This window comes from Equus caballus, chromosome 4, assembly GCF_041296265.1.
Source record: "Equus caballus isolate H_3958 breed thoroughbred chromosome 4, TB-T2T, whole genome shotgun sequence".
NCBI lineage: Eukaryota > Metazoa > Chordata > Mammalia > Perissodactyla > Equidae > Equus > Equus caballus.
Genome location: NC_091687.1, coordinates 8,432,588 through 8,447,093, shown reverse-complemented (window position 1 = coordinate 8,447,093; position 14,506 = coordinate 8,432,588). Strand labels below are relative to the sequence as shown.

General features: G+C 40.9%; 1 protein-coding gene across 3 annotated transcripts in view; it reads right to left on the bottom strand.

Annotated features, from left to right (window-relative positions):
* The window catches only part of NME8 (NME/NM23 family member 8), a 47,040-nt gene extending 38,097 nt beyond the window's left edge, over window positions 1-8,943 (bottom strand). For all 3 annotated transcript variants that reach the window (XM_070264331.1, XM_070264329.1, XM_070264330.1), the window contains exons 1-6: window positions 8,538-8,943; window positions 7,785-7,824; window positions 7,650-7,707; window positions 7,352-7,458; window positions 4,442-4,513; window positions 2,101-2,217 (exon numbers count right to left, since the gene is read on the bottom strand). In XM_070264331.1, coding sequence (XP_070120432.1) covers window positions 2,101-2,217; window positions 4,442-4,513; window positions 7,352-7,458; window positions 7,650-7,707; window positions 7,785-7,817 — 387 coding nt within the window. In that variant the 5' untranslated portion in view covers window positions 7,818-7,824; window positions 8,538-8,943. The remainder of the gene's footprint in view (window positions 1-2,100; window positions 2,218-4,441; window positions 4,514-7,351; window positions 7,459-7,649; window positions 7,708-7,784; window positions 7,825-8,537) is intronic.
* Window positions 8,944-14,506: the final 5,563 nt, after the last annotated feature.

Here is a 14,506-nt window from a genome sequence, read left to right as displayed (position 1 = left end):
TTTGTCTCATAAGATTTGTTGAGGTTCCAGTTCAAGACAGCAACATAGGAGGCTCCTGAACCCACTTCCTCCCACAGACACACCAAATCTACAGCTACATACGGAACAATCCCCTCTGAAACAGATCCAGAAAATAGCTGAGCAACTCCTACACATCAGGCAAATGAGGAAAAACCCGTATTGAAATGGGTGAGAGAGGCTGAGACACAATCTTGTCATAAACTCCACCCCTAGCACAGCGACATACAATCCAGAGGGAACTTACAACTTCCAGTGTCTCCCTGAGGAGTGAAGGGCTTGGACCCACTACCTAGCACCCCAAGTTTGAAGACTTCCAACTTAAATGGAAAGCAATGGGCCCCCAAAATACCTAGCTCTGAAAGCCAGCTGGGGCTTGGGATACCATGGTGAAGAAACAGTTCTTCACAAGCTTGCAAGGACTTGCTGTGGCAATCTTCCCAGGGCTCAGAGCTGAGGCAGGAGACCAAAATGCCCAGTTTTTCTCTGAAAGAGGCTTATTTGGAAATCTTAAAAGCCTGGGGGTCTGGCTCCTAGCTTAAAACAGATCTAGGGGCCACCTGCAACCCTCTCCTGAGACAGGGAGGCCAGAGATGCCATCTTCACGCTCTCCCTCTGCTCCCATTCCAGGTGGTCAGGATCTCCCTGGAGGGACCTTGTGCACATGGCTGGCGCCCCAACTTTTGCAGCTGCTGCCCAGGGGATGAGCCTCCAGTCTCCGGGCTCTGGTGGTCAGCAGATATTGCATTCACAGATCCTACAAGACTGTAGCAAACAATGAAACAGTTCTCAACCAGCTATCCCTCTCAGGGCACAGTGGAGAGGCAGCAGTCAGAGGCACCCAACTCCTGATGTTCCCTGAGAGAATCCTATTTTCGTGTCTTGGGGGCTGCAGCCTGAAGGTAAGGGTTCTAGTTTGACACACATCTAGGGGTCAACTGCAATTCTTTCCAGAAACCAGAGAGGACCTGAGGTACCATCTTTGTGCTCTCCCCCTGCCTGGCTCCAAGTTGCTGGTGTCCATGTGAAGATGGCTGGAGCACATATCTGGCACCTTGGCTTTTGTGGCTGCTGCCCAGAGGACACATCTCTTGATAGCTTGACTCTGGTGTCCAGCAGGGCTGGTGTTCATGGGTTTGCAGAACCAGCAACTGATAAGCCATCCAGGCAGAAAATCAATAAAGAAACATTGCACCAAAACTACATATTAGACCAGATGGACTTAGACATTTACAGAATATTTCACCCAAAAGCAGCAGAATACACATTCTTCTCAAGTGCACATGGAGCATTCTCTAGGACAGATCATACATTAGGCCAAATCAAGGATCTTTTCTGACCACAATGGCATGAAACTAGAAATCAACTACCAAGAAGAAAATTGGAAAATTCACAAATATGTGGAGGTTAAACAATATACTACTGAACAACCAGTGGGCCAAAGAAGAAATCCAAAGAAGATACCTCACTATGTGGCTTACTTTCTTACTCTGTTATGTTCACACCTCCAAATGCTTTACGGTTCATTTCTTAATTTTAAAATATTTTCTTTCTTATTACTTAGGTAATACCAACATTACACAGGTAATACACGCACACACACACAAACACACAGAGGATCTTTCTCTAAGTATCCTATTAAGCTGTACTCTCTTTTTCATTCATTAGTCTCTCTTGGCCCTCCTTTCATATCCATAAATACAGAGCTCAACACACTAAATAATACTCCACTGTATGCATTTGTATAACTTATGATATAAATTACAGACATTTTATGTAATCTAGTCAGTGTTGCTAGGTATTTAGATTCATTCCAAATTTTTAATGACATAGACAACACTGCAATAAACATTCTTTTCTGTACTTGTCTTATTATCTCCTTAGGGAAAATTACTCATGTGTAATTTCTCAAATGACACAGTGTTTTTTAAGGACTTTGATTCCTATCGCCAAAATATTTCCCAGAAAAGTTGCACCATTTAGACACCCAGACAGTTAAGTAATTAGGGAAAAAGCTTTATGAAAACAACAAAAAACATATCATTCATTTTTTTAAAATAAAATAGTAATCCAAAGTGTTACCTGAGGGCGAGCCATTTCACCTGCTGCAATTTTCCTCTCCTCATTGATCAAGTTGATGATTTTTTGATTAACGAGCGGTGCATTGGCACCCTTAATCTTTGAAATAATTTTCCCATTCTACAAGGGAAAAGAAAACATGAAGGAAACTTTCATTTTGAGAAAAAGTCAAGAATTCACACTTTAACTGGACTAAGTCCCCCACTTCCCCACACCCCCACCAATCCTTTCTTCACTTTTGCAGTTAGCCATTTTAAAATGGGGTGTTAGTGATGTGAAAGGATGTCTCGATTTGGTCACCCACAGCTCTTTGAGTTCTGCCCCCAGTTTGTGTGTCCTCCCACAACCAAAGGAAAGGCATCTCTGAGTGACATTTCAGTGGTTCTGTATCAGCCTCCCAACTTTGCCTTCCCTGTGAATTTTTGATACTGTTCCCCTTATGTCCGTCTTTCAACACATATTTACCAAAACCTGTTTACTGGCATAGTGCTAGGCATGATGATATGGAATAATAGGCCTGGTACTTGACTTAATTAAATTACAGAAAAAAACCCACAAACAGACACATGCCAAATAACAAACATGATGGGTCCAACCAAGGGAGGTACAAAGCACTGGGAGCATCTACAGGAGTTTTTCCTAGTCAAGGAGATCAGCAAAGGTACTTATCAACATCGGGAAGTGATTCTTGGTTTCAAATATGAAGGAGGACTAAGAGACCACTAGGCAAAATGGAGAAGAAAGAGCATTTTAGGCAAAAGGAATAGAGATGTAAGGGTCCTAAGGCTGGAAGGGAATATGCCTTTGGAAAGTTTAAACAGAGCAGTGACCACAATTAGAACTGTTGTTTGTAAAGATCATTTCACCGACCATGTGGAGAAAGGGTTAGAGGGAAGCAGGAGAAGATGCTTATATACAAATCGAGGGGAAGATGAGAGGGAGGGTGGCTCAGTCTGTGGCAACAGGGATGGAGATGGAAAGAATGGAAAGAAGCAGATGTGTGTGAGAAAGACTCAGCTGGTGAAACTGACAGGTCCAAAGTCTGGTGTGGGTTGGGTGTGATGGAAGAAGTCACTAAGATGACTTTTCTGTTTCTGTCGAGAAACTAGATAAATTAAGATGTTATTCACCAAATGAGGTGGATGGTCCATTTGAGGAGGATGGGCATGGATCTACTGATCAGACCCTTGGCGAAGTGATGGCTGTCCCAGAGCTCCAGACTCTGCATGGTGGGCTACCTGCCCAGTCTTTCTTGCTCAGTCCCATGTTCCTAATTGCTACCGTTGCTAGGGTCTCCTCATTCTGGTTCCCTAAACTACGTCTAGGCCAGGGGTCAGCAAACTATGACCCAATACAGAAACTGTATTTTCACAAAGCTGATAATACTTACTATGTGGCCCTTTACAGAAAAAGCTGGCTGACCCCCCCCCTAAACCATCAAATCCTACACATCCAACTTAGAGCAAGATGTGCCATGCAATGGTTTTATTCAATTAACTTAGTAATTCAGTTCCTTGAAATAGCTGCAAGGTATTGTTTAACAGAAGCAAAAAGTTATATCCAAGAAGTGTTTTTTAATAATTATTTCTAATATCAAAAAAAATAACCTAAGTACCCAGCAGTGGAGGAACAGCCCAAGCTCTGTCCATGAAGCCCTTTCTTCTTATCCCAAACCTCCAGCCCTGTAAGAGCTGTAGCTGGTCACACAAGTTAGCATCGAACTGCATACTCTCCTTTTAGAAAATACACTTCTTATGTTTTTCTGATTATTAAAGTTGTATGTTCTTCATAGAATATTTGGAAAACATAGAAAAGTATAAATAAGAAAGCTTAAATTACGCATCCTTCCCCCACACACAGAAAACTGCTGTTAATAATTTGGTGAATACTCTTCACGCCTTCTTTCTATGCATTTGTAAATACAGAGATAAAAGCAATATATATTGCAAAATAGTGATCATACGGATATTTCCTTGTATTGGTATGTATGAATATTCATAACTGATTCTCTCCTACTGGGTATCTAAGAAATTTCCAATTTTTCACTCCTGTAAATAATAATCCATCATAAAATCTCTGATTATTTCCTTAGGAAAGGTAAATACCACCTCATTTTTCTTTCCCCTGATCAACTTAGCGTGTGGTAGTCTACTCTCCTCAACCCATCATGAACTCCTAGAGGTCAAGTTATAAAATATATTAATAGACAAGCAAAGCTAAGGCAAAAACAAATCTGCAATTACTGTCATCAGAAAAGTTCCATGGTAATTTTACAATGCCACTTGCTCTTCAACTGTAAATTGTAATCTGATAACGCATTTGACATGACAAATATTGGACTTACAACACTAAAGAGAAAAACAGGTTCACATTTATCTCTAAATGGCTGCAAAGTCACAACGCTGTCAGCTTCTGCCTGAAAAAAATATAAATATTTCATATAATAATAAAGGAAACTATATCCAAGTCATCTGACACATTATGTTGAAAAAACACAGAGATACGTACAATTTTTATTTTTTTGTTGACTACAACATTTTCTGAGTACATATAGTTTTAAGGACCAAATTGCATATACTGGTAACTCGGGCCCTGCGTCATTTGGCCTCAATCTTACTTCTCACGGTTCTCCTTCGTGGTACCCAACCTGCAGCTAAATTCACCTCCTTGTAGTTTGCTACACAAAACCCACTCTTTCCTTCTTTGTTCCCTGCTCATTCCCTTCCTTTTCCAACCCAGCTCAAGGGTCCTCCCTCCAACAAGTCTGTCATATTCGCCTCTGCACGTCACCCCTGCTCGTGCATCAATCACAGGGCCATACATAAGAAGGAGCTGACTAAATGCTTTTTGAATGAACTGCTTGGCAAATCTCAAAGCCTTTGATTTTTATGTCTGGAATTTTCTTAAAGTCTCCTCACAAATTTCAAGTTGTCCTAAATTGATTCTAAACAACTACATATTAAATAGCAGTGTGTTCCTCCATATTAACACAGCATCCCTTGGGCCAGCTGTCAAAATGAGGTGGTTGGTAGGGTTTTCTACAAGAGTTGCTGTGAAGAAGCCATGTGAGGGTCTCTCAGCCTGTGGCAGCTGAAGGGGCTGGGTTATCATTTTTTTTTAGCACATTGGATTCCGCATCATTTTCTTTTTCATTTGTTTGTTTCTACTGCTTTTGAAAAAAAAAGGAAGGGATGACAAGAATTAATCTATAATATTAAAGGACAGAAATCAAAGACTATATTTAAAAGTAGTCTAGGTATCATCATTACAACGTTTATATTATAATAAAGGATTAATTAAAGCATTTAATAATATAAAAGAACCAAAATAAATAATATTTATTGAATTTTTATATATATATAGATACAATGTTAGTACAAGTGTTCAGGCATTTTAAAAGGGCACATAAAAGAAGAAATTTTATACTGGCCATTCAGCCTATGAGGATTTCAACAGGTAATCAACTTCACAGATTTTAATTTTGGACTTCAGTTCAAAAGGGATCCCTTTCCTTGGTTAACTGCACGTAGCAAAATATCCAGCAGAGGGAGCCCCTCCATTGCTCTCAATGGAGGTTTGGAGACTATTTTTGACCCTTGCTGAGCAGGTCACAGCAGAAAAACAGCATCAATCTATGTGAAGGTACTATTGTTGAGTGCGCTCAGAAATAACAGAAGAGAAAACATTTGGGGACAATGCACAAATCTTTTTGTTGTTAAATTCAACAGATGCTAGGATAATGAAGAGGACACGTTTTGGAAAGACTTTCCTAGCACTTCCCTGGGGAGATAAATACAGTAACAATTGACTCCTTGTGGAGTAGGCTGAGGAATTCTGTCTGGCTGGGGTATGACTGGGAGGACGCAGTCGAAGCCTCTGAGGTTGGGAGGAGGCACTGTTAAGACCCGTATCTTCACACAGCGCTGAGCTGTGCTCAAAGGGCAGCCCAACAAACTACAGGGTCTAATTCTCCTTCTACTCCTCAGCCTCCACCACTGTGCCCAACCCACACACACTCAGGTTTGTTCCTACTCAGACTCTATAAACAGTGAGTGATTTAATGACTCTAAACCACCGAGGAACACAGCATCAAGCTATACTTTCTCAGAGTCTAAGGACTTCTTGCCTTGCTTTCTCATGCCCAAGTCCCCTTCTAGGTAGCCTGACAGCATTGTTGTCAGTCTCGCCCCAGTGAACTCAATTTCCTTTTAGACAGTGGGGTTTTCCCATGATCGCTAGCCCATGAACTTGGATCCTACCACTCCCAGACAAACTTCCCTAATGACAACTGCCAGGACTCAAAGAATTCTGACCCTTGATTCTCCATGATCCATTTACCAGCTGTTAGATCCTTCTGATATTTCTTCTTACTTCTTAGACCAACCCCTTGTCCGTCGTATGTAGCAATCCCCACTGTGCCCCATTGTCTATCCCCTGAACTTAGTTTTTCCTCCCTGCCAAGAATCAGATCTCGAACCATATTCCAGCTCCGTGCAGGTGGTTTGGACTCTTCAGAGTGAAGCAGGCTGTTATGGAATGCTGCCCGTTAAAAAACTACCAGACCTTTCTTTCAGGAGACAATGTCAACCTCTTTAAAAGTTTTACAAATTCTGAATTGAATATCAGTTTTTTAATTTAAATTTAAATTAATTAAAATTAAAAATTCAGTTCCTCACTCCCACTAGCCACATTTCAAGTGCTCTAAAGCCACTGGGCACCTAGTGGCCACCACATTAGACAACAAAGCTCTAAACAGTTGATACCTTGGTGTGGATAAACTGAATAATCAATGCAATGAAGTCCAATGAGTTTGGCTGCAATGTTTTAATCCCTTGTCACATTTGGGTGGCAAGTAAGTGGGAGGAAAATCACTACCATTGGAAGATTGGTAACTGGGTAAATACCCAGAGTCCTACCCAATGCAATCCAGTAAATAGCATTTGCTGCCCTTATTCTAAGAGACACATGCTGAACATATGATCAGGTGAAAAGAAACAAGTCAATAGCCAGATATCCATTTTTAACTTTTCTAATATTCACAACTATGGTAAATAACCTCAACATTATAGGAATGATATAAAAATGACGTTCATTCTCAGATTCCATAGAATTAAATATATAGTAAAATTACTAAGTAAACATTGTCTGCTTTGAAGAGTTGGCAGGTTGTTTAACTTAAGACTACCCTTAAAGAGAACACTTAAACAGTTACCGTAACAAGAAAATAATAGTTTAATGGAAATGAAATCCTTACTACAACAAAATGCAGAATTTCATCCTCGTTTAGCTCATTTTTCAGTTTTCTGAATAAAGTTTGCATTGCTTTGCAAGGTCCACACCAGGCTTGGTAAACATCAATCACTGGAAAATGACAATATTTATGAAAGAACAGAGTCAAAGAATCTGGAATAGCAGCTTATCCCAATGCTGGGGCAGGGGCAAGGGCGTAGCAGGGTTTTATGCCAGAAGTGTGGAGCCGCTGTCTGTGCTGGGGTGTCATGAGGTGCCCTGGCTCAAACTCTGGCTGGTTGGACAACAGGGAGCCCCAGTACCTGTTAGGCCTTTGTTCTGCAACATCTCATCCCAGAGGCTTTGACTGTTGACGACTGCCTGCAAAAGGAAGGCGCTGTAAAAGATCTTCAAGTGCCACAACGCTGAGTAAAGAATTGTTGATATGTCATGCCCACCTGTAATTGGATTTCTCTCTTTTTGCTTGCCATTTATCCACTGTCACACGAAAAATAGAAAAAAATTAAGAGGAAATTTAAATAATGTCCTTCTCTTTATATATTTAAGCAGCACCTTAACATACCATAGAAATTTTCCTTCAGCAATATTGGGTATGCATGCTCCCTTTTTCTGGAGAGAGAAGACCCAACGTTCCTGGAGGCTCTATGCTAAGTGCTTACGGCAGCCATAGGGTCTTACTCTCCCAATAATCCTGAAGCAAGGTAAGAATGTTAGGAGGTACAGTTTCTTAAAATAGTTATGCTTGTTTCCCTGAACTATTATGCAGCATTCTCTCTCTGTTCATTTGCACACGTGTTAGTCGTCTGTGAACATGCTCATGGATCTCTCTTGGGTCCCTCTCCCAGGAGATTTAATTTTTAGACCAAGGCCACTAGTATATTTTGGGGCACGACATAAACTTCCCATAGGTGTTAAATCAGGGGAGCCCAAAGCCCTATTCAATGGTGCCAGGCATGTTTACAGTGTGAGAGAGCAGACACGAAAATGAAAGAGGAGGAACCGCGAGCAAGACTGCATCCCAGCAAAGGGCGTTGGATTCTCCACCAAGCCTTGCACAAAACAGATCCTCCTCCAAGCCAGATTGGGACGTTTAAAGAACAGGAATGAACAACCCCCGAGGACCTAAGTCAGCCCCCTTGCCGAGCGAGGCCCGTGGCCTTTGTGGGCTGAGCTCCGCCGCGTCCGAGTACCTGGGGCGCCCGGCTCCCGCGACGCTTTCTGCCCGCGTTGGTCCGGCTGAAGGACCAGGACGAGGATGCAGGGCGGGAGGGGCGCCAACGTCTCCGGCCGCCCCTCCCGCCCCCCGCGAGGCCCGGCCCTCCCGACACGGGGGCGGCCCGGAGCGAGGCTGCCGTTAAAGGCGCAGTTAGCCCCGAAAATCGTCCACCTTTTGTGGCCCCGCAGTGAAGGGACAACGAAGGCGTGTTTTTCTGCCTTTGTCAGACTCCTGCCCTCTTTCAGCTTTCTCCTCCCGTCTCCGTCCCCGCAGGAGCCCCGCTCCGCCTCCAGGGGGCGCTGCCCAAGGGCAGCTGTGATCCTCTCTCCTGGGGGGGGCCTCCTGCCGCCGCTGGTCCTGAGTTGCAGAATGAAACGGGCAGTCCTCAAACTGGAGCGGAAGGCTCGCCGAAGTCCACCCTCAGCCTGTCTATCCAACTTCTCCTGCACCTACGCTGGTTGTTCTTTTTTTTTTTTTTTTTTTAATTACTTACAAATAATTTTAGACTTTGCAAAAAGTGGAAACAATAATACAGAGAGCTCCCATACGCACTTCCCTTAGCATCTCCCAAGGGTAGCATCTTTCATAACCATGGTACAATGATCATCAAAACCAGGGAAATAACATTGATACAACGCTGAACTACTCTATAGACCTTATAGAAATATTTTGAGTTTTCCAAAGAATGTCCTTTTTCTGGCCCAGGATTCAATCCAGAGTCCCACATTGCATTTAGTTGTTATGTCTCCTTGGGCTTCTCCAATCTGGGACAGTTCCTCTGGACTATCTTTCTTTCTCTTTTGTGACCTTGGAGTGTGTGTGTTTTATTTCATTGTCATTTGTAGAACTCATATCAAGAAAATTTTTTTTGAGGTGGATTAGCCCTGAGCTAACATCTGCCACCAATCTTCCTCTTGCTGAGGAAGGCTGGCCCTGAGCTAACATCCGTGCCCATCTTCCTCTACTTTATATGTGGGACGCCTACCACAGCATGGCTTGACAAGCGGTGCCATGTCCGCACCCGGGATCCCAACCAGCGAACCTGGGCTGCGGAAGTGGAACATGTGTGCTCACCACTGCGCCACCAGGCCGGCCCCCTACGAATATTTTTAAAGTAACTTTTTTTGAAAACATGCTCTCCTATTCTTGCCATATGAATTCTATCCATTACACTTAACACCTTTTTTCGGTTTGCTCTATTTTCTCTTATTCTTAGGATACAAGTCTACCCAATTTGTTGGGTCTGCTGTCTGTCCTTCACAGTGATTCCATTTTTTTTTTTTTTTTTTTTTTGATGTTTGTAACTTTTGCCTGTGAGCTAATCTTCAGCAGGGATTGCTTTTCGTGTGAGCCCCTGAGCCAAGACTGTGAAAGTACAGCCACACAGTGATACTCCATGTGGCTGTGCCTGACCCCATCAATAGCTAAGGTACCAGACAAGTTGTATGTTAATTTCTCAGGTAAGATTTCCTATTTCACTCAGGCAGCTGAAAATCCAAATCCATATTGATGGACAGCACATTCTGGGACCTGGATTTCCTATCAGCAATTTTTCATCCACATAGAATTCCTTATGGATGCAAGTATCCTTGCTCCTACCACTAAGCCAGTCGGGAGGGAAATGTTTATAGTCCCATTTCAGAAATGGGACAGCCCATCTTTATTTCCAGTAGTACACAGGTAGCTGCAGCTAACTCTGAACACGGAAGTTGTGTCCTAGACTCTCAGCCCCACAGTGTGTGCCAAACTTGTATCCCTAGCCAATTTATGGTCAAAATTTAGTCATAACTTGCCAGATCAGAATATGCATACGTGCTTTTTCACTATCTGATTCAGCAAAGAAGTTGCTCATGTCATCAATGAGTGCATATATTTCCAATAGGAATGTTGGTGGATACTTTCATTTACATTAATGAGTTTGACAAAAGTGAAACAATGAAGATGTATGTCAGAACTTCACCCACTTATCAATAACAAGAACAACATCTTGCTGAATCAGATAATTGTTTTCAAAGAGGGGAAGACTCTTTTCTCAATTTTTGATGCTATTTACAATGTAACAGCTACAAACATAGCACATTAAATTTTAATGTGCATTAACAATAAATCAAGCCCAAGTTTGCAGCCTTTGTAGAATTTCCATATTGTAAATATTTCTATCATAGTCGATTTCAAGTTACCAAGATGATGTCACTGAACAAAAGGATGTGTGCCAGCACACCATTATACAATCATGCACCACACAACATTTCGGTCAACGATGGACCACATATGTGACAGTGGTCCGGCGAGAATAGCACCATATAGCCTAGGTGTGTAGTAGACTATACCATCTGGGTTTGTGTCAGTCCACTCTATGATGTTCGCAAAACGACAAAATTGCCTAATGACACAACATTTCTCAGAAGGTGCTCACTGTTAAGAGAAACATAACTGTACAGTATTTTCACCTACAGGTACGACATGTGTAAATAATCCCAAGAGCATGTAAAATAGGCAAATTTAACAAAGCAATGGGGAAGTGATGAGTTTTGAGTATTTATTACCTTTGTTTTAAATATAAGTCATTCAACTATTAGTTTTTATAATTTAATTTTGTGTGTGAGGAAGATTGGCCCTGAGCTAACATCTGTTGCCAATCTTCCTCTTTTTGCTTGAGGAAAATTATCACTGAGCTAACATGTGTTGCCAATCTCCCTCTTTTTTTGCTTGAGGAAGATTAACCCTGAGCTAACATCTGTGCCAATCTTCCTGTATTTTGTATGTGGGTCACCGCCTGGCTTGACAAGTAGTGTAAGTTCATGCCTGAGATCTCAACCCACAAACCCAGGCTACTGAAGCAGAGCACGCCAGACTTAACCATTGTGCCATGGGGCTGACCCCCAGAATTTCTATTTTTAATAGTTTGCACTTCTATGTTGAGGTTTCCTCTTTGATATATTCATTGACATCATATTTTCATTAATTTTTGAGCACTTTTCCTTTAATTATTTGAATGTCTTTTTAGTAGCTGCTTTGAAATATTTGCTGAATATAACATTTGGGCCCACTCAGAGTTGATTTCTATTGACTTCTCATTTTTTTCCTGAATGTAGGTCATACTTTTCTGTTTCTTTACATATCTAGTAAATTTTAGGCAAAAACTGAGCATTGTAGATAGTAATGTCAGCCTTGTAACAACTCTGAGTTTTGTTGTATTATTTTAAACATTGCTATTTCATTGTTCTAGAAGACAATTAACTTACTTCTCTGGACTCAGAATGCAAAATTAGAATACCTCATGATATACAGCATCTTTTGAAAAGGTAAGCTTTTTAATATAAAGATATAGAGGAATTGGAAGTCAAGGATGGAAAAGATATAGTGTAAGCAGTAAGCAGAGGTAGGTGATATGACCATACTAATATCAGACAAAGTAGACTTTAATACAAGGAGTATTTTCACAGATAGACATTTCCCGATGACAAAAAGTTTCATCAAAAAGACATAAATATTTTACCTGCGTATATATTTAACAATATAGCTTCAAAATACACAGAGCCAAAATCGCCTGAATTAAATGAAAGAATAGACAGGGGCTGGCCCAGTGGCCAAGTGTTTAAGTTCACGTGCTCAGCTTTGGCGGCCCAGGGTTTCACTGGTTCAGATCCTGGGCACAGACCTAGCACCGCTCATCAAGCCATGCTGAGGTGGCATCCCACATAGCAGAACTATAAGAACCTACAACTAGAACGTACAGATATGTACTTGGGGGCTTTAGGGAAAAGAAGAAGAAAAAGAAAGAAGATTGGCTAAAGGTGTTAGCTCAGGTGTCAATCTTTAAAAAAAAAAAGAGAGAGGGAAAGAATAGACAAATTCATTTAATTGGAGACTCGAACATCACTTTCTCAATAACTGATAGAACAAGTATGGAAAAACCAGTAAGATTATTGAAGATCTGAACAACTCTGTGAATCATCTTGACCTAGTGGACATTTACTGACAAATACAGAATATAGCTTCTCTTCAGGTGTACATAGAATATTTACCACAATGAACCATAGACTAGGCAATATTTTTTTTCTTTTGTTCTTTCTTTCTTTGGTTTTTTTTTTTTTTTGGTGAGGAAGATTGGCCCTGAGCTAACACATGTTGCCAATCTTCTTCTTTTTGCTTGAGGAAGATTATTGCTGAGCTAACATCTGTGCCAATCTTCCTCTGCTTTGTATGTGGGAAGCCACCACAGCGTGGCTTGTTGAGTGGTGTGTTAATCTGCACCCGGGATCCAAACCTGCAAACCCTGGGCCACTGAAGACAAGTGCGTGAACTTAACCACTATGCCACTGGGCCAGCCCCCAGGGAATTTTTAAAAATCACAATAAATTTCAAAAATTGGAAGCTTTAGCATATTTAGCACATTTCCGATAACAATAGAAATAAGCATAATAATACAATATTTGGTAAAGTCTTAAATACCTGAAAGTCAAGCAACATGCTTCTAACAGACAACATTGCAGGCCATCTGATTACACAATTGCCTGCCATTGTCCTTCTCTTCCCAATATATACAGCAAGGATGCTAAAAATAATAACACTCCATTTAATGGATATTAATAACTACCAAATAACCCATTAGTCAAATAAGAAATGAAAAAGGAAATTAGAAAATATTTCCAGCTGAATGATAATTAAACCACAAAGTAACAAAATTTGTTGGATGTTGCTAATTCAGCGCTTAGATGGAAATTATAACTTTAAATACTTATATTATTTAAGTAAAGATGAGACAGGTTTTAAAATAACGATCTAAGTTATAACTTAAGAGCTAAAAGAAATAACAAAGTAAATTGAGGAAAGAAAATAATAAAGGTTAGAATAAAAATCAATTAAATAGAAGATAAGGAAAATTGACAAAATCAAAAGTTGGGTTTTTACAAAGATCAATAAAATTGATAAACTCATAGCTAAACTGATGAAGAAAAATAGAGTAAACACGAATTACCAGTGTCACAAATGAAAAAGGGGCTATCACGCCTAAACTCATAGCGATTAAAATGACAATAATGGAATATTACAACGACTTTATGCCAGTAATTTTAAAAACGTCAATGAAACAAAAACTCTGTGAAAAACACAACCTGCTTTCCATGTGCCAGGCATTTTTAAAATACAATTACTATAAAAATATAAATGTTACATGCATTTAAATATATATAAAGGCCTCAAAATACAGACTTATCAGATAACAGCAGTTTTTATCTAGAGTGGGGACAAGGACTGGATGCAATAAGCCGTTAGTTGTATCTGCAATATTTGGATACTGGCACTGAAAATAGTCAAGTATTACTTATATAATAAGGTGTATTAATTCTAAAGAAATAACCATCGATGTTTGAGCAAGATTATTAAAATAAAAATTATAAGAACATAAATGACCCAAATAGAGCAAGGGACACTGATGGAAGCAGAGAGTAGCACACAGCACATCCAGGCCTGAAAGGACAAAGGAAGAGAGAGAGAGAGGGAGAGCGAGCGAGAGATTGATTGACTGACTGACTGATTATGAGGAATTGTGAAGGCTGAGTCCCATCGCCTGCTCTGCAAGCTGGAGACGCAGGAAAACCAGTGGCTAATTCAGCCCACATCCGAAGGCCTGAGAACCAGGAGAGCAAGGTCTAAGTTTCAGTCTGAGAGCAGGAGATGAGATGCGATGTCCCGGATCGGTCAGTGAGGCGGGGAAAAAAGGGGGTGAATTCCTCCTTCTACCTTTGGTTCTATCCAGGCCTGCAACAGACTGGATGAGGCCCACCCACAGTGAGGAGGGCAATCTACTTTACCGAGTCCACTGATTGAAATGCTAGTCTCATCTGGACATACTCTCACAAACACACCCAAGAAATAATGTTCAACTTCGGCACTCACGGCCAGTGAAGTTGACACACAAAATTAACCATCACACACATG